General features: G+C 39.3%; 1 protein-coding gene across 3 annotated transcripts in view; it reads right to left on the reverse strand.

Moving 5' to 3' along the window:
* Positions 1–26,621, reverse strand: part of Ing5 (inhibitor of growth protein 5) — a 111,979-nt gene that overhangs the window by 73,668 nt on the left and 11,690 nt on the right. For all 3 annotated transcript variants that reach the window (XM_090373089.1, XM_090373091.1, XM_090373090.1), the window contains exon 2: positions 15,504–15,575. In XM_090373089.1, the coding sequence (XP_090229215.1) occupies positions 15,504–15,575 (72 nt within the window). The remainder of the gene's footprint in view (positions 1–15,503; positions 15,576–26,621) is intronic.

Here is a 26,621-nt window from a genome sequence, read left to right on the forward strand (position 1 = left end):
AACCAGATGATTCCATTGCCACCTCAGCTAAAGATAAAGCTGATGATCTTGGTAAACCACCTTCTATCATTTCCAGTACACTCCAATCAATGCCTCCTATGATCTTCCATCACTATGCCTGCTTCTACAGGGATGGGATACACTTAAATAGAAAGGGTGCAAGAATATTTGCTGATGCTATCGAGGCAGTGTTAGGTGGGTCGGAAAATTGCTAGCTTGGGGGGGGATTCACAGACTAAAAGATTAATAGTAGCCACAGACAGAGGCATGTGATTCTTTCACTACTTCTATCAGATTAAGCAGCAGCCTGGAGAGCAGGTTCCTGGGGATTTCAAGAACTGCTGGGAGTTGTCATGGAACAAGGAAATACATGGGCTGTATTAGGGTAACTAAGAGTAAGAACAGGTGCATGCATATATACTTGCATATACACCAATGCTAGAAGTATAGTAAATAAATTTGATGAATTTGAAGTTCTGAGCAAGACATCAAAGCCAGATATTGTTGGGCTATCAGAGACATGGTGTCCCACAGATATAAGCATCACAGAATTGCAATTTAGGGAATACAATGTGTAAAGAAAGGATAAATGGGGTAGGAAAGAAGGAGGGGTTATGCTGTTAATTAAGAAAAACATAAAATCTAAGGAAGTGCATCCAGTTGACATTGGAATGTTGAGTCATTTTGGTGTTATAAGTAGTGGGAAAGAAAAAATGAGAATAGGAGTGTGTTATAGGCCTAATGACTCTGACAAGTACAACAAACAACAGAGTGGGCCAGGAAATCAGAATGTCTTGTAATGGGGGATTTTAACTTTCCAGATATTGACTGGAACTTGTAGATTGGTCACTCACACACTAGCAAGTATCGCCAATAGTCCGTGATCACCAAAGACTTTTGTGAATTTATTGGAGGACTGTATTCTACAGCAGCATGTTCCAGGCAAGCAGAGGGAGAAATACTCTTGATCTGATTATCAGCAGTGATTATTCGTGCATTAAGAATTTGCAGATAAAGGAACCACTAGGTGACAGTGATCACAGTGTACTGATGTTGGATTTACTTAAAGATGTAACTACCATCAAGGATAAAGGGAAGGGTTTTTACTTTCATAAAAGTGACTTACAGTTGATGATCCTGTTCAGAGAGCTGATAAATGAATAAGTATTTTGCATCTACATTCACATATGAGAAATTCTGTAAGAAAGGGGAGGACAGAAGTTTACTAAACTCTAACAAGAAGCTTAATTATTTTGTAATAACAGAGAGCAAAGTGGAGGAGAAATTGTTGAAGTTGGACATAAAAAAGGCACTTGGAGTGGATGGAATCTATCCAGTTATAATGAAGGAGGCAGCGAGGGAAAGTAAACAAAAACAAATCCAAAGCCATAATTATGAGAGCATCCTTAGATTCAGGGAAGGTCCCCATGGACTGGAGCTGTGCAAATGCATCGCGAATTCACAAAGGGGGTTCAAAAGGTGACACAAGTAACTATAGACCTGTTAGTTTAACTTCTGTTCAGGGGATAATAATGGAGTCACTAGCTAAAGAAGTGTTGTAGGATCACTTAGACAAGACTGCAGTAATACTTCTGACACTGCATGGGTTTGTTAAGGGGAGGTCTTGTCTGACCAATTTGATTAGATACTACAATGTGTGGTGCCTCCGTAGCCAGGTGGACAGGAGCAGCATTCCGTAGCACACGCTTCTTGATTAGACCGGGGTTCGAGCCTGTGATCAGCAAAATCCGGAGGATGCGGAAAGGCCAGGGAATGACCACCGCATATCCCCGGAGCAATATGGCCTTAGTTGCTAATGCTCCTAAAAGCCAAATAACAAACAACAACAAACTACAATGTGTTCACAAAGGAACTGGATGCAAAAAATAATTTTGATATCATATACTTGGATTTCAGGAAAGCTGTTGATACCATTACCCATGGAAGACTGCTATACAAATTGGAGTGGTATGGCATTAAGGACAAGCTGCTATAATGGATATATAGATGCTTGAGTGGGGGACTACAGGGAGTGGAAATAAATGGACACTGGTGTTCGCACGGACTAATATTATTATTATTAGCCATCAGGTGCAAGGAAGCCTGAGTCTTATGCTGCCACGACAAAAAAAAATTCTGAGTTACCCAGAGAGAGAAGTAGAGAGGAATCACCAAGAAAGAGAAGAATGATGATATCCAACTCAGGACCCTGGGTATGCCAAGCCCATACTCACAAGATGTGAGCCCCTAGGGCTAATTAGTGGAATCCCTCAGGGTTCAGTGTTGAGCCCATTGTTGTTTTCGGTATTTATCAATGATATTGATGAAGGTATATCAGACAATACAAAGGTTGGCAGGGTTGTTAATGACTAATGATAGTATGATACTGCAACAGGATCTGGAAAAGTTGAGCAGATGGGCTGAGAGGTGGCAACTGACGTTAATATTGAAAAATGTAAGGTACAGCATATGGGTAGCAATAACCCCAGAGTAACGTATCAACTGGGTGGTACTACACTCAGGGTAGTAGAGAATGAAAAGGACCTGGCAGTAATTATGCAGTCAGATATGAAGTTTTCTGAGCAGTGCAAACAGGCTGCAAGTGTAGCTCATGGCGTCTTGTCAATGATATACAGGAATTTTGCTAGCACGGATAAGTAGTTGATTACTTATCCGTGCATTCACATATGAGGAATTCTGTAAGAACAGAAGTTTACTAAACTGTAACAGGAAGCTTAATTATTTTGTAATAACTGAGACTGAGTGGTCAGGCCACACCTTGAGTACTGCATACAAGTCTGGAGGCCTCATTTTAGGAAAGATGTAGAGCTGCTGGAACGAGTACAGAGAAGGGCAATGATATTGGTGAATGGAACAAAAGAGTTGCTGTTACCAAGAAAAGCTTAAGTTCTGCAAATTACAGCTTCTAGAGACTAGGCACCTGTGAGGTGATCTGATTGAGGTGTATAAGCCTTGAATGGTTTGAACATGCTCAATGCTGATGGGATTCTTCCTCTTGCTCAGAATAATCATCTGAGGGGGCATAGATTCAAATTGAGGAAAGACAGTTGCTGAATAGATGTGCAGAAGTTTGCCTTTAGCCAGCGGGTACAGTTGATTGCTGGAACAAACTTCCATCTGTAGTTGTGGAAGTTGATAGAAATTCAAGGAGGAACTGGCCAAACATTTGGAATGACCAGATGGGTGAAATGGGAAGGTTTTTTTTTTTTTTTTTTTTTGTCGGGTGATGATGAACAAGCTTGCTTGCTTTCTTGCATCATATGCCTCAACTAATGCTAATGTTAATAATTTCTTGATGCCAAGAAAGCATCAAGTCCTGATGGTATTTCTCAACTTGTTTTCATAACCTGTGCTCCTGAACTTACTCCTATTTTACTCCTATGAACATTACTCCTAGGGAAACGGGGAACATGCTTTGTAAAAAGGATAGGTGGAACAGGACAGGGTATATCTGCCAGGTGCAAAGGTTGATGACGTTGTAGAGCAGATATCATCTTTTAAGGGCACAAAAGGTGATATAGTTGTACACGTTGGCACAAATGATATCAAGAGTAGGAGACCGGCAGAATTGCTTAACAAGTACAGGTCACTGTTGAAAAAAAGCCGTGAAATAGGGTTGAATTTGAAAGTGTCGGCAATTCTGCCCAGACACGATAGGAGGGAGTTAATGATGAGAGCCTTGTCGATCAATTCGGCCCTGGAAAGATTGTGCAAGGCTCAAGGGGTAAAATTTTTTTCAGCCTGGACTGTACTTGTTAACAGGAGACATTGCTTCTACAGGGATGGGATACACTTAAATAGAAAGGGTGCAAGAATATTTGCTGATGCTATCGAGGCAGTGTTAGGAGGGTTGGAAAACTGCTAGCTTGGGGGGAGACGAATAGATTAACAGTAGCCATCGGCAGAGGTGAAAGAGATTCTTGCACTGCTTCTATTGGAATGAGCAGAAGCCTGAAAAACAAGATGCAGGATATTTCAGAGACTGCTGGGAGTCATTGCGTACAAGTAAACACATGGGTTGTGTTAGGGTAGCTAAGAATAGAAATAGGTGCATGTATACTTGCGTGTACACCAATGCTAGGAGTTTAGTAAATAAATTTGATGAATTTGAGGTATTGCTCAAAACATCAAAGGCAGATATTGTTGGGATATCAGAGACGTGGTGTCACACAGATATAAGGAATGCAGAACTGGAATTTGGGGAGTACAATGTCTACAGAAAGGATAGACTGGATAGGAAGGGAGGAGGGGTTATGCTATTAGTTAAGAAATACATAAAATCCAAAGAAGTGAAGCAAGTCGACATCGCTGGACAGTGCAGTGTCGAGTTAGTTTGGTGTGACATAAGCATTGGGAGATCAAAATTGAGAGTAGGAGTGTGCTATAGGCCTAATGACTCTGATGAGTATAATAAGAAACTGTACAGGGAAATAGAGTGGGCCAGTAAATCAGAGAGTCTTATAATGGGAGATTTTAATTTCCCAGATATTGACTGGAATTTGGGGGCTAGTCACTCACACACTAGCAAGGCTTTTGTGGATTTATTGGATGATTGTTTTCTACATCAGCATGTTCGGGAGGCAACTAGAGGGAGGAATACTCTTGATTTGATTATCAGCAGTGATTCTTCATGCATTAAGAATCTGCAGAAAAATGAACCACTAGGTGGCAGTGATCACAGTGTGCTGAAGTGGGATTTACTCAGAGAGTTAACTACCATTAGGGGTAAAGGGAAGTGCTATTGCTTTCGTAAAGGCAACTACGATGGACTTTTTTTTTTTTTTTTTTTTTTATGTGAACCCCAAACACGAGAGGTATTATAACCTATAGTACTTAGTACCGTGCTTGGGTTGGAGATTGAAAAGACGAAAGAAGATATTTGTTGACATTGGACTTGAACTTCTGTAGATTGTAATTTTCAGGAAATACGTATGAAGGAAGGTTGTTCCAGAAAACGGCAGTTGAATGAATAAATGAGGAAGATGAAAAGTTGGTTCTGTTGGTTTGAAGTTGGACAGTAAATGGATGTTGGCTGGTGGCGGCACGTGTTCGGACTGTTTTGAAAGAGAGAGCGGGAATTATAGAAGCCAATTCAGAAGAACAGTGCCCATGGAAGTATCTGTAGAAGAGGCATGCAGCAGAAACAGTGCATCTATGAGACAGCGAGTGGAGAGACTCTGTTAGAGATGAATCATTAATTAACCTAACTGCCCTCTTCTGAATGGAATCAAGAAGCCTGAGAGAGGTTTTGGGGGCACCACCCCAGATGTGGGAACAATATTCCATGGCAGGGCGGATTTGCGATTTATACAGAGTGAGCAGCTGTTTGGGAGAAAAGTAACGCCGAGAGCGAAAGAGAAAACCAAGTTTTTTAGATGCAGAGGGAGCAATATTTGTAATGTGCTTGTGCCAAGAGAGATTAGAAGTCAGGGTAATCCCCAAAAGAGATATATCATTTTGCCTAGAAATCGGAGTGTCACTAAAGATAAGCATAGGAGCAGAAGAATCCTTTTTGCGAGATATAAGACAAGATTGAGTTTTAGAAGGGTTGAAATCAACTAAGTTGTCTTTGCCCCACTGGAGAATTACCTGAAGATCGGCATTTAAGGAATTGGCAGCAGATTTTCGAGAACTTGAAGCTGATTGAGCTGGACAAGGTTTCTCAAAATGGAAAGTTGAATGCAATGTGCTATCATCGGCAAAACTATGGATAGGATTTCCAGTCAATGGAAGAAGGTCATTGATATACAAGAGGAAAAGAGTGGGGGAAAGAACAGAACCTTGGGGGACACCGGCATTAGTGGAGAAGTTAGAAGACAGAGAGCCATCTACCATCACCCTCAGTGAGCGATCAGAGAGAAAACTGGATAACCAATTACTAAAAACAGTTGGCAAACCATAAGATGGAAGCTTGTTTAGAAGACCTTTATGCCAAACACGATCAAAAGCCTTTGAGATGTCAAGAGCAACTACTTGTGTTTCACCGAACCTTTCCATTGAAGTAGTCCATAAATGGGTAACATAAGCCAGAATATCACCAGTGGAACGACACTGACGGAATCCATACTGGTGATCGTTGATCAGACGAAAGGTTTCTAGGTAGTTTAAGAGTTGGCGGTTAATTGATTTCTCCATTACTTTAGAAAGAGTAGAAGTAATTGCAATGGGACGATAATTGGATGGGAGGGATTTGTCACCCTTTTTAGGAACTGGCTGGATATGAGCAAATTTCCAAGCAGAAGGAAAAACACCTTTGGAATAAGAAAGTGAAAAAAGGCGGCAAAGAATAGGAGTACTTTCAGGAGCACAGGTTTTGAGAACAAGTGGAGAAATACCATCAGGACCTGAAGCTTTCTTAGCATCAAGATTCATCAAAATCCCTCTGATATCCTTTTGACGGAAGACCACAGGAGGCATTGAATGGAGCGTGTTAGGAATGGTGGGAGGTGTTTTACCAAGATCATTAATACATGAGCTCAAAGAAAAATGGGATGCTAGCAGGTCAGCTTTATCCTTGGCTGAAGTGACAACAGAACCATCTGGTTTGGACAGAGGTGGGAGCAGAGATGGGCAAAAGTTGCGGCCAATAGCTTCGGCAAGAGACCAGAATGCTCGGCTACCATTAGGGCAAGAAGCAAGTTTTCTACTCTTAGCCTGTTCTAACTCTAGTTTGGATTGATTAATAACTGCTTTACAATTGTTGCGAGCTTTGGTGTAGGCAGAAAATGAAACTGAAGAATTAGAAACAAGCCAATTACGATATGCAACGTTCTTCTCTTGGACAGCCTTAGCACATTTATTGGAAAACCAAGGTTTAGATAAAGGACGAGATTTTAAAGTGGAGTGTGGGATAAAGGATTCCAGTCCTGCAAGAATAATTGCACTGACACGATCTGAGCAAACGTTGACATCAGAAGTTTTGAAACAGTAATCAGACCAAGGAAAAGATGAAAAGAAGTCTCGCAGGTCATCCCATTTTGCATTCTTGTAATGCCAAACAATACGAGGTTGGGAATAGCCATGAGATAAAGGTTCCATTGGAGAAGAGGCAATCACCAAGTTGTGATCTGAAGTGCCTAAAGGACCTCTCACTTCAACCTTGTACTTAGAAGGGTTGTTTGTGAGAAAAAGATCAAGTGTATTGGCTGTATGATTAGGATTGTCCGGTATTCTTGTAGGTAAATGAACAATCTGTGCTAGGTCATTAGTAATTGCAAAAGCCTCAGCATCTCGACCTGCTGGGTCGGTGTGACTAGAAAACGGAAGCCAGCTGGAGTTGTGAACATTAAAATCACCAAGGAAAATTACCTCACTGTTAGGAAAGTTGGACTGGAGAAAGTCAAGTTGCAAAGAGAGGAAGTCAAAGAGCTCCAAGTGATTAGTGGAGTTGGGAGAACGGTATAGATAACAGATGAATTTTACACAATGAGGTAGAGAGATTTTAAGCCAGAGAAGATCAAAGAGAGGAGATTCCAAATTGCCAAGTCTCTGACAGGGAATATCAGAACGGACATATGCACAAGTACCACCTTTGAGGCAAAAGGAATCATACAGCAAATAATTTGGACATCTGAGATGAGCAGTAGTTGAATCAGCTGATAACTGAGATTCAGTCAGAAAAAGTACATGGGGTTTGGAAGACTGCAAGTGGAAATGGACATCGTTGAGATTAGAATTGAGACCACGTATATTTGTGAAATGAATTAGGAAGTCCTTGGGAGGTTTAGATCTTTTCGCAGATAAGCTTGCTCTATTATTTTGAAATTCATGGTGTATTCAATAGTAAGAAAAAGTGAGTGGGACATGCTGTATGAAGTAATGAAATTTTTGGATATGGCGTACATGTGGTAAGAATATACCCAGATCCTTGACATAACGTGGCCTCGACAATGCTCCCCGCATACACACTACTCGGACTCCCTCCAGTCACTATCTGGCAGAGTAGAGGTAGCAAGATTATACACTAGCTGATCCGGAAGCTTCCTAGAGAGTTACCAATAGGTTCAGTCCTATGTACTAACTAGCGGCCGGCCTGCGAACACCGTTTTAGAGCTGTACCCTCGAAATGTAAGGAATATTGGATCTCGCCACGACATTCATCATAACCTCAAAAATCATCAATCATACTGCATGATGGAAGAGATAGGGAAGGGTTGGCCGGAACTTAGCTCTGGAGACTAAACATGGGTTCCACCACTTCAAGCCTCCAATAAGCAAAGTGGTGGTATTTCACCGGTTGATGAGAGTCATCTACCACCTAGTACTGCCTGGTAACATAGAGGGGCGGCGTTCCTCCATGTGGTGTGGGCGCCACACCTCGACCCCTGCTTACGTTGGTTCACACCTGGGTGGTCACCCACCATGTACTTGGGCATGAAGGTTATACCCAGGATTACTAACAGTCCCACCATCGTGAAGGTGCAAGCAGAGGATTTGGCTGTTATAGACCGTCCGGACTTCGCCAAAATTGGGTCCACTTTGACTTGAGTGTCACCCGAATATCAGTTCCATCAGCGTTTTAGACTCCCAGGTAGCAAGAACAGCTTGTCTGGCATATCTGAGAGAATGTCTGTGACAACCTCAAGGACCAAAGTGGACTGAGACAGTATTTAAATTCTATACAGTGGGACCAACTGATGATGTTACCAACAGCAAATGCAAAATGGGAAGCATTCAAAGAACTTATCTTGGAAGCTACTAGGCTGTACATACCAACTAAGAAATATTGTTCAAGGTTTAGGCCTAAATGGATGTCAGATGAACTGATGAGGCATATGGCAGAGAAGAAACATGCATGGGATACATACAAATTAACATGTGACACAGAAGCCTGTGATAGATACAAGTTGATCTGTAACCAAGTTACAAAGGAGGTTAGGCAGGCGAAGGCAGATTACGAGAAATCTTTGGCAAGGGATGCAAAGAAAAACAGCAAAGAGTTCTTTACTTATGTATACTCTAGAAGGGGATGAATCAGATTGGTCCACTTGATATCGATGGGTCAACTGTTGATGATCCTGCTCAGGTAGCTAACAAACTAAATGAATATTTTGCATCGACATTCACACACACGAGGAGTTATTTAGCGAGGGGAAAGTCAGAGGTGTATTCAACTCTAGCAGTAAGCTAGAGAATCTTGAAATAACTGAGAATAAAGTGGAGGAGAAATTGTTGAAGATAAACACAAGAAAGGCACCCGGGGTGGATGGGATCTATCCAGTTATATTAAAGGAGGCAGCAGAGGAAGTAAGCAAACCTTTAGCCATTATTATGAGAGCTTCCTTGGACTCAGGGGAGGTACCCACAGACTGGAGATGTGCAAATGTGACCCCAATTCACAAAGGAGGATCAAAGGCTGACACAAGTAATTATAGACCTGTGAGTTTAACTTCTGTTCCAGGAAAATTAATGGAGGCACTAGTTAAAGAAGCAGTGCAGGATCATTTAGACAAGACTTTAGTTATAGCTTGGACACAGCATGGTTTTGTTAAGGGGAAGTCTTGCCTGACCAATTTGATTGGATACTATGATGCAGTCACAAAGGAACTGGATGCAGGGAATAACTTCAATATTATATATTTGGATCTTAGAAAGGCTTTTGATACCGTTGCACATGGAAGACTGCTACACAAATTGGAGCAGTGTGACATTGGAGGCAAATTGCTGCTGTGGATAAAGAGGTGGCTGAGGGGGAGAAGACAGAGAGTGGTAATCAATGGACACTGCTCGTCGTGGACTAATGTTATTAGTGGAGTCCCTCAGGGCTCAGTGTTGGGTCCATTATTGTTTTCTGTATTCATAAATGATATTGATGATGGTATATCAAGCTTAATGTCAAAATTTGCAGACGATACAAAGGTTGGCAGGGTTGTCAAGGACACTACTGACACTATGCTGCTGCAACAGGATCTGGAAAGGTTGAGCAGATGGGATGAGAGGTGGCAAATGAAGTTTAACATTGACAAATGTAAAGTACTACACATGGGAAACAGCAACCTCAGAGCAACGTATCAACTCTGTGGTACTACATTGACAGTGGTAGAGAATGAAAGCCGACCGGGCTAGCCGAGTGGGTAAAGTACCTGCCCGGCAACCCAAAGGTCGCGGGTTCGATTCCCGCCTCGGGCTTGGATCAAAGTAATGCAAAAAACCTTGGGAGGTGCAATATGGCCACAGAAGCCGATGCGCCAACAACTACCAAATCAATCAATCAGAGAATGAAAGGGACCTTGGGGTGGTTGTGCAGGCAGATATGAAGTTCTCTGAGCAGTGCAGACGGGCTGCAAGGGTAGCTCATGGTGTATTGTCAATGATATATAGGAATTTTTCTAGCAGGGATAAGGAGGTGATTATTCCCTTGTATAAGGCAATGGTCAGGCCACACCTAGAGTACTATATACAGGTCTGGAGGCCTCATTTCAAGAAGGATGTAGAGCTGCTGGAACGAGTACAGAGAAGGGCAACAAGATTAGTGAATGGAACAAAGGGGTGCTCTTACGAAGAAAGGCTTAAGTTTTGCAAATTACAGTGTCTGGAGACTAGGCACCAGCGAGGTGATCTGATAGAAGTGTATAAAGCCTTGAATGGTTTGAGCATGCTCAATGTTGATGGGATTCTTCCTCTCGCTCAGAATAATCACCTGAGAGGGCATAAATTCAAATTGAGGAAAGACAGATGTAGGATAGACGTGCGGAAATTTGCCTTTAGCCAGCGGGTGGTTGGTTGGTGGAACAGACTTCCATCCCTTGTGTTGGAGGTTGATAGCCTAAATAAGTTTAAGGCTCAGCTGGACAGGTATTTTGAACGAACAGAGGGGTGAAGTGGAAGTGGTTTTTTTTTTTTTTTTTTGGCTGATGCTGCATAAGTTTGCTTTCTTGCATCAAATGCCTCTACTAATGCTAATGATAACTTCAATTTCACAGAACCAACTTTTCTTCTACTTCATATATTCCTTCAACTTCCATTTTATGGAACAAACTTCCTTCATACATATTTCCTGAAAATTACAATCTACAGAAATTCAAGTCTAATGTTAACAAGTATCTTCTTTCATCTTCTCAATCTTAAACTCACACAGAATACTAAGTACTTTAGGGTCTAATACCTTTCATGCTTTAGTTTCATTTAAAAAAAAATCTATCTATACATTTGATGGATGTTTAAGAGTAATAAAAGCAATATGAAGTGATATGCATACTCATCAAAGGACAGTGTTGGACAAGAGGAAGCTATATCTGTGATAATCAAGTTCAGTGCATAGGTTTCATACTACACTGAAGTTAAGTCTCTATATAACCTAATCTTCTCATGTTAATAAATGAGTCTTACAGTGAAACTTGCTTCACAATTTTGCTGTGAAGAAAGTTTCCATCTAATGTATTCTGTAAAGTTTCCTTCTAATTTCTCCTCTAATGTGAAGCAAGTTCCCCTCTAATTTAGACTAACGTATTGTGAGACATTATGTGGGAACTTTAAGTGAAGAAGTCACGGAAAATTATCATAACATTTTACACTACATTTGTTTATAAAAATTGGTATTTAGTTTATTGACAGTAAATATGTTACGATAAATACATCAATTAAACTGGTGTATTGTCCAATGTAAGATAATAACTTATGTACCATCCCTCATCTAAATAACCAAATTATTTGGTAACATTTCTGTAATCCACGTGAAATCCTGTAAGAAGGATAAAACAGAGAAGACATTTGCAGAAAATTCCAAAAATGCTGTATAAAATTTAAAACAAAAGAATGATAATAGTGTTTTGGATCCAGCCTAAGATGTGAAGGAAGCTGATTTAATGAATGAATTGGAAAAGCTTTGGCACAACAAGAGATTCTGAAACCTAGAGAGGAAAAAACATATTTGAAATGTCCAGTGGCAAATGTAAAATCCCTTGATTTTAAAGACCTCAATTTAATAGACTTTGCATTTAATGGATGAAAAATAATTTATAATAATAATGACTGGGGGCTTTGTCCCCTGCTCAATGTGCTCGCTTCTTTTGATAAAAAAAAATAAAAGACTTACAGAAGTTTTCAACACTGTATCTCTCTTCCTCAGCTATGAATACATAAAATGTCACATATGAAAATCAAGAATGGTACCATGTGGTCAGGCTAGACAAACAAAGCGTGTGCATGAGGTTTATCTAGCATGATCATGCTAAGAATAATTTTGATATCATATTTTTGGATCTTAGAAAGGCTTTTAATACTGTTGTACATGGAAGACTGCTGCACAAATTGGAGCAGTGTGGCATTGGAGGCAAATTGCTGCTATGGATAAAGTGATGGTTGAGTGGGAGAAGATAGAGTGGTAATCAATGGACACTGCTCTTCATGGACTAATGTTATTAGTGGGGTCCCCAGGGTTCAGTGTTGGGTCCATTGTTGTTTTCTGTATTTATTAATGATATTGATGGTGTTATATTGGCCTAATGTCCAAGTTTGTAGACAAAATGGAGGTCGGCAGGGTTTAATGACACTAATGACAGTATGCTGCTGCAACAGGATCTACAAAAGTTGAGCAGGTGGGCTGAGAGGTGGCAACTGAAGTTTAACATTGACAAATGTAAAGTACTGCCTATGGGAAGCAGTAATCCCAGAGTAGCATATCAATTGTGTGGTACTACACTGGCAGTGGTAGAAAATGAAAAGGACCTGGGGGTAATTGTGTAGGCAGATATGAAGTTTTCTGAGCAGTGCAGACAGGCTGCAAGAGTAGCTCATGGTGTCTTGTCAATGATATACAGGAACTTTTCAGCAGGAATAAGATGGTCGAGCCACACCTTGAGTACTGTATACAGGTCTGGCAGCCTCATTTTAAGAAGGATGTAGTGCTGTTGGAACGAGTATAGAGAAGGGCAACAAGATTAGTGAATGGAACAAAGGGTTGCTCTTATAAAGAAAGGTTTTGTAAATTACAGTGTCTGGAGACTAGGCACCTGTGAGGTGATCTGATTGAGGTGTATAAAGCCTTGAATGGTTTGAGCATGCTTAATTCTGATGGGATTCTTTCTCTTGCTCAGAATAATCACCTGAGAGGGCATAAATTCAAATTGAGGAAAGACAGTTGTAGGATAGATGTGTGGAAGTTTGCCTTTAGCCAGCGGGTCGTTGATTGCCAGAACAAATTTCCACCTGTCATTGTAGAAGTTGATAGCTTAAACAGATGCAAGGCAGAACTAAACAAGCATTTGGAGTGAGTGGGTGGGTGAAATGAGAAGAGAGTGTTTTTTTTTTTTTTTTTTTTGCTGATGCTACATAAGCTTGCTTTCTTGCATCATGTGCCTTTACTAATGCTAATGCTAAAACAGATTTTAGTATTTGTTACGTATTACCACACAACCCACATCTCTCTTCTCCCAATGGCTGAATAAATATCACTAGGAGGAAAATTATTTTAATGTATAGAAAGATAATAATAAATTATTATTATTATTAGTGGCATATGATACAAGGAAGCAAGCTAATAAAGCTTCAGCTAGAAAGAAAAAAAAAATTCAACATCACTTGTCCACCCCTCTAATAATTTATTTAGGTATTCCTTGAAGTTATTCAAACTACCCACATCCACAACACCATATGGAAGCTTGTTCCAAAAGTCAACCACCCTCTGGCAGAAGGCAAACCTCCTCACATCTATCCTGTCACCATTCTTCTTCAAGTTGAATTTATGCTCCCTTGTATGTGTGGTCTGAGCATGAGGAAGAATGCCACCATTAGCATTGAGTTTGCTCAATCCATTCAAATTCTTAAAAACCATGATCAAATCACCTTGCAGGTGCCTGGTTTCAAGATGCTGCAATTTGCAGAACCTAACCCTGTCTTCAGCTTGGTAAGATCACCCTTTCATTCCTTTTACCAATCTTGTTGCCCTTCTTTGCACTCATTCCAGCAGATCTACATCCTTCCTAAAATGAGGCTTCCAGTCCTGTATGCAGTCCTCAAGATGCAGCCTAACCATTGCCTTATACAACAGAATAATCACTTCCTTGTCCCTGCTAGCAAAGTTCCTGTATATCATCGACAAAACTCCATGAGCTTTTCTGGCAGCCTGTCTGCATTGCTCAGAGAACATTATATCTGACTGCACAATTACCCCAGGGCATCTTTTTCATTTTCCACTGTCCACTGATTTGACTGGCATATCAGAGTACCACTATACGTTCGTGGTAAATTATCTTCTACTAATTATGTACTATGTTTCAACAAATAAAGTCAAGATAAATAAAAGCATGCTTTTATTGTTTAACTTTATTTCAGCATTTCTAATACATATATAGAGTAACTGTTTAAATATTTTCAACCATGTGGGGTATAAATGGTGGCGAGAAATGAGTTTTGATTTAACAGATATCTGACAATAACAGACAACTCCCCATGCCATTAGTCCATAAAATCAAGGATAATTATATTAATAAACTTAATTATATTAATGTTGAAAGTACTCATCCTCAGTTTTCAATGGGAGTAGAATAATTGCCATGATCAAAAATCACATGCAGTAATGTGGATGAATTTTGATTATTTTGTTGTTTTAGTTATTGCTTTTAATAAATTTTTAATAAGCTAAAATATCTTCATCTTTCTGTTTTATTCCTTTTAAAAAGTAATCCTTTTAAAGATTTCCTTTTCTAGTAAACTATATTTTCACAGATGAGTAAAATTTACTCATGAATAAGAGTTGAGATCTAAGGTTAAATTTTGCCAGTCACAAAACACAAGAGAAAATGAGAAAGTCCACCTACTTTTCATAATTTTAAAAAGGTCCAAATATAATTTTATAAGCTATTTTATGATTTAAGTACAAATTTAATCATAGAATGTTAAATGCACAGTACTGTAGACAGTACTACATCAATTTGAATGAAGATAACTTGCTACATACATACTTTAATATTGTTACTGAAACAACATACATTTATGTTTGATGTTTTTTCTTAACTTTTATTTATATGTTTTGAAACTACCCTTTATTAGTATATGTTAACAGTTTATTAAATTCTCTTTCAACACTTTCTTGAAATGTATTAATCAGTTCTGTGAATGAATGTTGTAGTTTTATTTATTTATTTTTAGTCCTTAGAATCCTTGGTCTTTTTCCTTTTGCATAATTCTAACAATTTATTTATTTTTAATGGTTAATAATGGCCTCGGTAGCCGAGTGGTCAGGAGCAGGGGTGCAGTAGCACATGCTCTTGGAGTAGACCGGGGTTCAAGCCCCTGACTGCTAAATACGGTCGATCTGCCAACCTGCACTGGACCAGTGTGAATTGTTGAGGAGGCTTCCATCCTGCAGTGGGTTGATAATGGCTGCAGTTTACCTTTTTTTTTTCATTATAAACTGACAATGAAGTATGTTAATAGTAAATTTTTTTGCAAGAAACGATACTCTCTACAGAAAATATATAAATGGCACTTTCTCTCCAACATAAATTCTGAATTATTTAATAGTTGCTGATTACTTTTCATACCTTGGGCACGGGTGTCCAAATCTCTCATCAATGAAAAATTTCTCTGAAGTTCAGATGGAAGTGTTTCCAAGCCTACATCCATGAAAAAGAAAAATACAAAAAATATTGGCTGTATAACCCTGTCAAAAATGTGAGGGAAACAATAAACATTTTACAAAAAATGAAATATTTCTTAATGACAAAATAATTCATATTATAATGATCACTCTGACATCCTGAAAATTCAGTAATTCTTTCAATAATGCATTAAGATAATAAAAGAAAAATTCTAAAATAATTTGTATATACAATGCAATCTAGATCAGCTCTTATAAGAGAATAAATTACTCCCTGTAAAAATTCCACATAAACAATGTATCTACATGAAACAGAAAAGGCCTATGTTCTCAGAGTTCATAATGTCAATAAGTTCAGCTTTTTCTGAGAAATACAGAATACAGGTTTATTAAATTCCTTTAATAGGAAGACAGATAAAAATAAGTTATAAAACAGTAAAAATAAACATATATCAATAGCTTTCAGGCATAGGTTGCCCCTTCTTCAGTCGAAAAACGTTGGTACAAAATAAATAATAAATGGATGGGTGAAATGGGAAGGGTTTCTTTTCTTTTTTCTTTTTTTTGGCTGATGCTGTATAAGCTTGCTTTCTTGTATCATATGCCAATGCTAATGCTAAAAGATGGAAATGTATATCAAAATATAAAATTGTATAAAGTGTGTATAAATTACCAGACTAAAAAGTTAAAAACATTAGACACACTGTCTCTGTAATTTAAACTCTGGCTGAGTGTAAATGGTCAGCCAGATTAATAAAATCTGTAAAATATAAATGGCGTGTATTGGTAAAAGGCAGACATTCAATAAAAATATTAATAAAACAGTTTTACAGTTCTTACACATAGTATGAATCAGAGCTGTAATGTTCAATACGTTCTATGTTGATATTAATATTTGTAAAATAATGCAAAAAAAAATGCTGTATACCAGATATTAATTTGTGCTGCATTCGCAACACAAATTAATGACCTGGTATACAACATTTCTTGGGGTGATTGCAACTCGTATTACCAAGGTTCGACGCGTTTTTCTCTGAATATTCATTTGTTTGTTTGTTTGTTTGTTATTTGGTTTTTAGGAGCATTAGCAACTAAGCCCATATTGCTCCAGGATATGTGGTGGTCATTCCCTGACCTTTCCGCATCCTCTGTATTTGGTCTGAATATTCGTGTAAATCAACATGAAGCCTCAGTTCGTGCTTCTCGTTCAGCAACGTCAGAATTAGCCTTTTATGCCATCATCGAAAAACACTTTTTTATTTAAAGAGGCCAAATTACTTATATGTCCAATGTAATTATACGCAACTATTAATTTCAGAAACTGTAGAAATTAAATTACACGAGAATTCTGTTAATGTTCGTCAGCCATATTTTATCTCCGATGCATGGATCTTTATGCGCATGCGCGAAGACAAATAATCACTATTTAAGTTTCATGTTCAAACCTATTCAGTAATTTTCATTCCTGTGATCACGACATACGGTAGAAAAGCGTTGTCAGCTTCAGGAAGGAAAATCGTTTTGAATATTTTCATTAGATTCTTTTTAATATTTTTAATTGCATTAAATTGATTTTTAATTTGTTAAATTGTGTTAAATTTGTTTTTAATTATTTTTTACTCTAATGAAAGATTTTCGATTTTTTTCGTTTAAATTTATACGGAAGTGTTCTACATACTATATTGAGGTAAACTCCTCTTATTATTTTACAAAAAGTTCTTACACATAGGTGGGTCATCTACGTAGCCTCAGCAAACAGGAGTGTGTGAGGTGACTGTGACCTATGCTCAGCCGAGCAAGAACAACTTCCTCTCTTTGGACCCTCCATAGACTGGACTGCCGTTTACAGGCTTAATCTGCTTTAGTTTATTTGTTGCCTTTCCGTTCCAATAATCTTGCCATTGGTAATATAATTTAGAGTGTATTGTTGTTATTATATTGTTATTAGTTGGTTTTTAGGCGCATCAGCAACTAAGGCCATATTGCTCGGGGGATATGTGGTGGTTATGGGCTCGAACCCCGGTCTAATCAAGGAGCGTGTGCTATGCACTGCTGCTCCTGCCCACCTGGCTACGGAGGCGCCATTAGAGTGTATTACTTGCCTGCAGTCTGTATTTTTTTTTTTTTTTATGTAAACCCCAAACACGAGAGGTATTAGAACCTATAGTACTTACTACCGTGCTTGGGTTGGAGGTTGAGAAGACAAAAGAAGATATTTGTTGACATTGGACTTAACCTTCTGTAGACTAATTTTCAGGAAATACATATGAAGGAAGGCTGTTCCAGAAAACAGCAGTTGAATGAATGAACGAGGAAGATGAAAAGTTGGTTCTGTGAGTTTGAAGTTGGACAGTAAATGGATGTTGGCTGGTGGTGGCATGTTTTGAAAGAGAGAGTGGGAATTATAGAAGACAATTCAGAAGAACAGTGCCCATGGAAGTATCTGTAGAAGAGGCATGCAGCAGAAACAGTACATCTATGAGAGAGAGCGAGTGGAGAGACTCTGTTAGAGATGAATCATTAATTAACCTAACTGTCCTCTTCTGAATGGAATCAAAAAGCCTGAGAGAGGTTTTGGGGGTACCACCCCAGATGTGGGAACAATATTCCATGGCAGGGCGGATTTGCAATTTATACAGAGTGAGCAGCTGTTTGGAAGAAAAGTAACGCCGAGAGCGAAAGAGAAAACCAAGTTTTTTAGATGCAGAGGAAGCAATATTTGTAATGTGCTTGTGCCAAGAGAGATTAGAAGTCAGGGTAATCCCCAAAAGAGATATATCATTTTGCCTAGAAATCGGAGTGTCACTAAAGATAAGCATAGGAGCAGAAGAATCCTTTTTGCGAGATATAAGACAAGATTGAGTTTTAGAAGGGTTGAAATCAACTAAGTTGTCTTTGCCCCACTGGAGAATTACCTGAAGATCGGCATTTAAGGAATTGGCAGCAGATTTTCGAGAACTTGAAGCTGATTGAGCTGGACAAGGTATCTCAAAATGGAAAGTGGAATGCAATGTGCTATCATTGGCAAAACTATGGATAGGATTTCCAGTCAATGGAAGAAGGTCATTAATATACAAGAGGAAAAAAGTGGGGGAAAGAACTGAACCTTGGGGACACCGGCATTAGTGGAGAAGTTAGAAGACAGAGAGCCATCTACCATCACCCTCAGTGAGTGATCACAGAGAAAACTGGATAACCAATTACTAAAAACAGTTGGCAAACCATAAGATGGAAGCTTGTTTAGAAGACCTTTATGCCAAACACGATCGAAAGCCTTTGAGATGTCAAGAGCAACTACTTGTGTTTCCCCGAACCATTTCATTGAATTAGTCCATAAATGTGTAACATAAGCAAGATTAGCACCAGTGGATCAACATTGATGGAATCCATACTGGCGTTCATTGATCAGACGGAAGGTTTCTAGGTAGTTTAAGAGTTGGTGGTTAATTGTTTTCTCCATTACTTTAGAAAGAGCAAAAGTAATTGCAATGGGACGATAATTGGATGGGAGGGATTTGTCACCCTTTTTAGGAACTAGCTGGATATGAGCAAATTTCCAAGCAGAAGGAAAAACACATTTGGAATAAGAAAGTGAAAAAAGGCGGCAAAGAACAGGAGTAAGTTCAGAAGCACAGGTTTTGAGAACAAGTAGAAGAAATACCATCGAGACCTGGAGCTTTCTTAGCATCAAGATTCATCAAAATCCTTCTGACATCCTTTTGACGGAAGACCACAGGAGGCATTGAATGGAGCATGTTTGGAATGGTGGGAAGTGTTTTACCAAGATCATTAATACATGAGTTGGAAGAAAAATGGAATGCTAGCAGGTCAGCTTTATGCTTGGCTGAAGTGACAACAGAACCGTCTGGTTTGGACACAGGTGGAAGCAGAGATGGGCAAAAGTTGAGGCTAATAGCTTTGGCAAGAGACCAGAATGCTCGGCAACCATTAGGGCAAGAAGCAAGTTTTCTACTCTTATCCTGTTCAAACTCTAGTTTGGACTGATTAATAACTGCTTTACAATTGTTGCGAGCTTTGGTGTAGGCAGAAAATGAAAGTGTAGAATTAGAAACAAGCCAATTACGATATGCAACATTGTTCTCTTGAACAGCCTTAGCACATTTATTGGAAAACCAAGGTTTAGTTAAAGGACAAGATTTTAAAGTGGAGTGTGGGATAAAGGATTCCATTCCTGCAAGAATAATTTCACTGACACTACCTGAGCAAACGTTGACATCAGAAGTTTTGAAACAGTAATCTGACCAAGGAAAAGAATTCTCGCAGGTCATCCCATTTTGCATTCTTGTAATGCCAAACAACACGAGGTTGGGAAGAGCCATGAGATAAAGGTTCCATTGGAGAAGAGACAATCACCAAGTTGTGATCTGAAGTGCCTAAAGGACCTCTCACTTCGACCGTGTAATTAGAAAGGTTGTTTGTGAGAAAAAGATCAAGCGTATTGGCTGTATGATTAGGATTGTCCGGTATTCTTGTAGGTAAATGAACAATCTGTGCAAGGTCATTAGTAATTGCAAAAGCCTCAGCATCTCGACCTGCTGGGTCGGTGTGACTAGAAAACGGAAGCCAGCTGGAGTTGTGAACATTAAAATCACCAAGTAAAATTACCTCACTGTTAGGAAAGTTGGACTGGAGAAAGTCAAGTTGCAAAGAGAGGAAGTCAAAGAGCTCCAAGTGATTAGTGGAGTTGGGAGAACGGTAGAGACAACAGATGAATTTGACGCAATGAGGTAGAGAGATTTTAAGCCAGAGAAGATCAAAGAGAGGAAATTCCAAATTGCCAAGTCTATGACAGGGAATATCAGAACAGACATATGTACAAGTACCACCTTTGAGGCGAAAGGAATCATACAGCGAATAATTTGGGCATCTGAGATGAGCAGTAGTTGAATCAACCGATAACTGAGATTCTGTCAGAAAAAGTACATCGGGTTAGGCAGACTGCAAGTGGAAATGGACATCGTTGAGATTAGAACTGAGACCATGTATATTTGTGAAATGAATTAGGAAGTGCTTGAGAGGTTTAGATCTTTTGGCAGATAAGCTTGCTCTATTAGTTTGACAATTCGTGGTATATTCAATAGTAAGAAAAAGTGGGTGGAACATGCTGTATGAAGTAATGAAATTTTTGGATATGGCGTACACATGGTAAGAATATACCCAGATCCTTGACATAATGTGGCCTCAACAATGATCCCAGCATACACACTACTCGGACTCCCTCCAGTCACTATCTAGCAGAGTAGAGGTAGCAAGTTTATACACTAGCTGATCCGGAAGCCTCCTAGAGAGTTACCAATAGGTTCGGTCCAGTGTACTAACTAGCAGCCGGCCTGCAAACACCGTTTTAGAGCTGTACACTCAAAATGTAAGGAATATTGGATCTCGTCACGACGTTCATCATAACCTCAAAAGTCATCAATCATACTGCATGATGGAAGAGAGCGAAGGGTTGACCGGAACTTAGCTCTAGAGACTAAACATGGGTTCCACCACTTCAAGCCTCCAATAAGCAAAGTAGTGGTATTTCACCGGTTGATGAAAGTCATCTACCACCTAGTACTGCCTGGTAACATAGAGGGGCAGCGTTCCTCCATGTGGTGTGGACCCCACACCTCGAATCCCTGCTTATGTTGGTTCGCACCTGAGTGGTCACCCACCATGTACTTGTGCATGGAGGTTATACCCAGGATTACTAACAGTCCCACCATCGCGAAGGTGCAAGCAGAGGATTTGGCTGTCACAGACCATCTGGACTTCACCGAAATTGGGTCCACTTGACTTGAGTGTCACCCGAATATCAGTTCCATCAGCGTTTTAGACTCCCAGGCAGCAAGTACAGCTTGTCTGGCATATCTGAGAGAATGTCTGTGACAACCTCAAGGACCAACCTCAATTTACTGGCTTAACTGCTTTTCTGGCTTCCCGGTATGAGATATTCAGGTGGTTTGGTTGTTATATTTCCTTTACTTCCTTCCGCCTTTGGTATGTTCAACAGCAGGCATGGTACTCACCTTAGTAGTTAATGCAGGTGGGTTTTGCCACTTTACATGATGTAATCTCATGGTCTTTTGCATCACATTTTGTGCATACTATTTCCAGTGCATGACGGCAGGCCATTTGTGAATGTCCAAATTTCTAGAACTTGAAGTGCATTAACAGGTTTAGAACATATGGATGTACTGTGCAGTTCAGATAACCAGCTTTAATCTCATTAGGAGATATTGGTGTATTAAATGTAAGGATGAGTCGGGACTAGATTCCCACCCTAGGGGTTCAGTCTGCAGCGCTCTCACTCCTCGATTTTTTATCTCTGAACGGACTTCCACCTCAGACACCTTGAGGTCTCATTCTGATATTAAGCCTCAGGATGAGTTCAGTGTCTTGTGGGGTGTTACAACAATCAGTATTCCCTCAATAGATGTTGCTGGGAAGAGCTGTTCTGAGTGCCTATCAGTTTTAGTTTAAACAAGGTTGTCACCAGAACGAAGCCATTTCACCAATTTGTGTGAGCCTGCTAGCTCTTCCAAATCCTTCTGGATGAAGAAGAGCAACATTTTTGCTATGAGCTTTTTACTGGTGGAATGTACAATCAGGTATAATGGTGCTGGACCTGATGTATCTTCAGTTCTGTGTCTTTTTACTGATCTAGCATTTTGCGTGTCATCGGTATATTTTTCTGGTAGACACCTTGTAGGGGTGCCAGAAGAAGAGTTTCGATTGTCAGGATTCGTAGTGATTTTTTTGTTTGTTCAGTGCCCAGGCTCCCCCACCTAACATGGAACTCAAAAATACTTCCAGTATGAACAAGACTAATACAAACTAATACATATTATGATATAAAAAGTAATTTTTCAGAGATTTTTTTTTTTCGTTAAAAAAAATTGTAGACACCCCTAAACGTTAAAGTTGGACCTTATTTTTTAAAAAAATATTTTTGTTAACTTGCCTTTTGTTAACTTTTATTATTCCTTCCTTCTAGTGTTTACACAAGTAAAGTAGTGTTTGCTGTTTTTCTTTGCATCCTTTGCCAAGCATTTCTCATTTTTTCATTTTCTACTGCCCTGAGTGTTGTAGCACACAGTAGATACATTACTCTGGAGTTGCTGCTATCCATATGTAGTACTTCATTTGTCAATGTTAAACTTCACTTTCCATTTCTCAGCCCATCTGCCCAACCTTTCTAGGTCCTGATGTAGTAGCATAAAATCATTCCTGTCATTAACCACTCTGACAAACTGTGTCATCTGCAAACTTGGACATTAAGCCTGATGCACCTAGTAGTAGTAATGGAGGCATGTGATGCAAGAAAGCAAGCGTATGAGCTTATGTAGCATCAGCCAAAAAAAAAAAAAAAAAAGATTTTCACACAACTATTCCCTCTAAAAGATTGTCCAGTTCGTCCTTGAATTTATTTATGCTATCAACATCCACAACGACAGATGGAAGTTTGTTCCAGCAATTAAACACCCACTCGCTAAAGGCAAATTTCTGCACATCTATTCTACAACTGTCTTTCCTCAATTTGAATTTATGCCCCCTCAGGTATTTCATCTGAGCAAGCAGAAGAATCCCATCAGCATTCAGCGTGGTCAACCCATTCAAGGCCTTATACACCCCAATCAGATCACCTCGCAGGTGCCTAGTTTCCAGTCACTGCAATTTGCAGAATTTATGCCTTCCTTGGTAAGAGGACCCTTCATTCCCTTACCAATCTTGTTGCCCTTCTCTGTACAAGCTCAAGCAACTCTACATCCTTCCTAAAATGAGGCCTCCAGATCTGTATGCAGTACTAAAGGTGTCGCCAGACCATTGCTTTATACAAAGGGATAATCAGCTCCTTTTCCTGCTAGCAAAATTACTGTATATCATTGACAATACCCACGACCTGCTCTGGCAGCCTGTCTACATTGCTCAGAAAACTTCATATCTGACTGCACAATCACCCCCAGGTCTTTTTCATTTTCTACCACCCTAGGCATAGTACCACACAGTTGGTACATTCTTCTGAGATTACTTCTATCCATATGCAGTACTTTGCATTTGTCAATGTTAAAAACATTGACAAATGTTTTTAATTGAAGTAGCAACTGAAGTTGCCACTTAGCCCATCTACCCACATTTTCTAGATCCTGTTGCAGTAGCACACTGACATTACTGTCATTAACAACCCTGCCAACCTTTGTATCATCTGCAAACCTTGACACTAAGCCTGATATACCTTCATCAACATAACTGATAAATAAACAAAACAATAGTGGGCACAACACAGAACCCTGAGGGACTGCACTAATAACATTAGTCCATACACAGCAGAGTCCACTGATTACTCAAGTAATCAGTGGACTCTGCTGTGTATGGACACAAGTCTTCTCCCACTCAACCATCCCTTTATCTATAGCAGCAACTTTCTCTTAATACCATACTGCTCCAATTTGTACGGCAGTCTTTAATGTGCAACAGTATCAAAAGTTTTCTGAAATTCAAGTAGAGTATATAATATCAAAATAATTTTTTCATCCAGTTCCTTTTCAATCACATCGTAATAATAAATCAAACTGGACAGACGAGATTTCTCCTTAAAAAAAACCATTGCTGTGTCTGAAGTATAATTGCAACCATGTCTAAATAACAATGCATCACTCCCTTTACCAATGACTCCATTATATTCCATGCAACAGAAGTTAAACTAACAGGTCTTTAATTACTTGTATCACCATTTTATCCTCCATTTGCCAATTGGGGGTACATTCACACATCTAAAATTTGTGGAAACCTCCCCCTGAATCCAAACTTGATTTGATAATTAGCTTTAGTAAAGGCACATGATGCCAGAAAGCATATAGCATCAGCCAAAAACAAAACAAATCTTCTAATTTCACCCATCCACTCACTCCAAATGTTTGTCTAGTTCTGCTGAATATATTTAAGCTATCAACTTCTACAACGACAGATGGAAGTTTGTTCCAGCAATCAACCACCCACTGTCTAAAGGCAAACTTCTGCACATCTATTCTACAACTGTTTTTCCTCAATTTGAATTTATGCCCTCTCAGACAATTATTCTGAGCAAGAGTAAGAATCCCATCAGACTTGAGCATGCTCAAACCATTCAAAGCTTTATACACCTCAATCAGATCACCTCACAGGTGCCTAATCTCCAGACACTGTAATTTGCCAAACTTAAGCCTTTCTTCGTAAAAGCAACCCTTTGTTCCATTCACTAATCTTGTTGCCCTTCACTGCACTCGCTCCAGCAGCTCTACCACCTAAATCCTTCCTAAAATGAGGCCTCCAGACCTGTATACAGTACTCAAGGTGTGGCCTGACCATTGCCTTATACAAGGGGATAATCACCTCCTTATCCCTGCTAGAAAAATTCCTCTATATCATTGACAAGGTGCCATGAGTTACTCTTGCAGACCGTCCGCATTGCTCAGAAAACTTTATATCTGCCTGCAGTTATCCCCAGGTCCTTTTCATTCTCTACCACTGTCAGTTTAGTACCACACAGTTGATACGTTACTCTAGGGTTACTGCTTCCCATATGCAGTACTTTGGGTAAGTATTGCATATGGATAAGGTACTAATTATGTACTAATTACATAAGTACTAATTATGGGTAAAGGGTTGCTTATTTACTTCACTGCCTTCCTTAATATAATCGGACAGATCCCATCCACCCTAGATGCTTTTCTGAGGTTTAACTTCAACAATTTATCTTTCACTTTCCTCTCAGATATTACAAAATCATTTAGCTCTTTGTTAGAGTAGCATTAGTATTAGTAGAGGCATATGATGCAAAAAAGCAAGCTTATACAGCACCAGCCAAAAAAAAAAAAAAAAAATTGTTTCACCCATCCATTCATTCCAAATATTTGTATAGTTCTGCCCTAATTTATTTAAGCTGTTAGCTTCTACAACGGATGGAAGTTTGTTCCAGCAATCAACCACACACTGGCTAAAGGAAACTTCTGCACATCTATTCTACAACTGTCTTTCCTCAATTTGAATTTATGTCCCCTCAGGCAATTAATTTGGGCAAGAGGCAGAATCTCATCAGCATTGAGCATGCTGATGAGATTTTGCCTCTTGCCCAGATTGGTAAACTTCTCACATCCCTTTCCCTAAAAGAAATCCTCAGGTGTGAATGTAGATGCAAAATACTCATTCAGTTTGTTGGTAGCCTGAGCAGGATCTCTCTTGTAATCTGACTTTGCCTAACCTTCTTTGAGACTCGATTACAAACTACTTTATATATATCCACCATAGACTTCTGTGTCACCTGATAATTTATATGCATTCCATGCATTTTTATTGTCTTCCAGAAGTCTCATCAGATCATCTGGCATCCATTTAGGCTTATATACATTTAGGCTTTATACCTTGAAGAATATTTCTTATTGGTATGAAAAGCCTAGAAGCTGTTATGATTAATTCTTTGAATGCTTCCCATTTAGAATTTGCTGATGGTAACATCATCAGTTGGTCTCAACTGTACAGAATTTAAAAACTGTCTGAAACCACTGTAGTCACCTTTAAGAAAACAAAAACCCTTCCCTTTACCTTTGATGGTAGTTACATCTTAAAGAAAATCCCCAATCAATACACTGTGATCACTGCCACCTAGTGGTTTTTTTATCTGCAGAGTCTTAATTCATGAATAATCACTGCTGATAATATTCTCTCCTGTTGCCTCTTTCACAGAAAACAACCATCCGATAAATCCACAAAATTCTTGCTAGTCTGTGAATGACCAACACACAAGTTCCAGTGAATATGTGGTAATTTAAAATTCCCCATTATAAGACATTCTAATTTACTGGCCCACTTGTACAGGTGTTTGTTGTACTCATCACAGTGATTAGGCCTATAACATACTGCTACCCCTCATTTTTGCTTTCCTGGTGCTTAGGTCACGCCAAACTGACTCTGACTCAACATTGCATCGGCCATCAACTGGGTGCACTGCCTGAGATTTGATATGTTTCTTAACTAAAAGCATAACCCCTCCGATCCTGTCTGTATACATTGTACTCCTTAT

This window comes from Mastigoproctus giganteus, chromosome 5, assembly GCF_048544385.1.
Source record: "Mastigoproctus giganteus isolate SK-2022 chromosome 5, ASM4854438v1, whole genome shotgun sequence".
NCBI classification, from domain to species: domain Eukaryota; kingdom Metazoa; phylum Arthropoda; class Arachnida; order Uropygi; family Thelyphonidae; genus Mastigoproctus; species Mastigoproctus giganteus.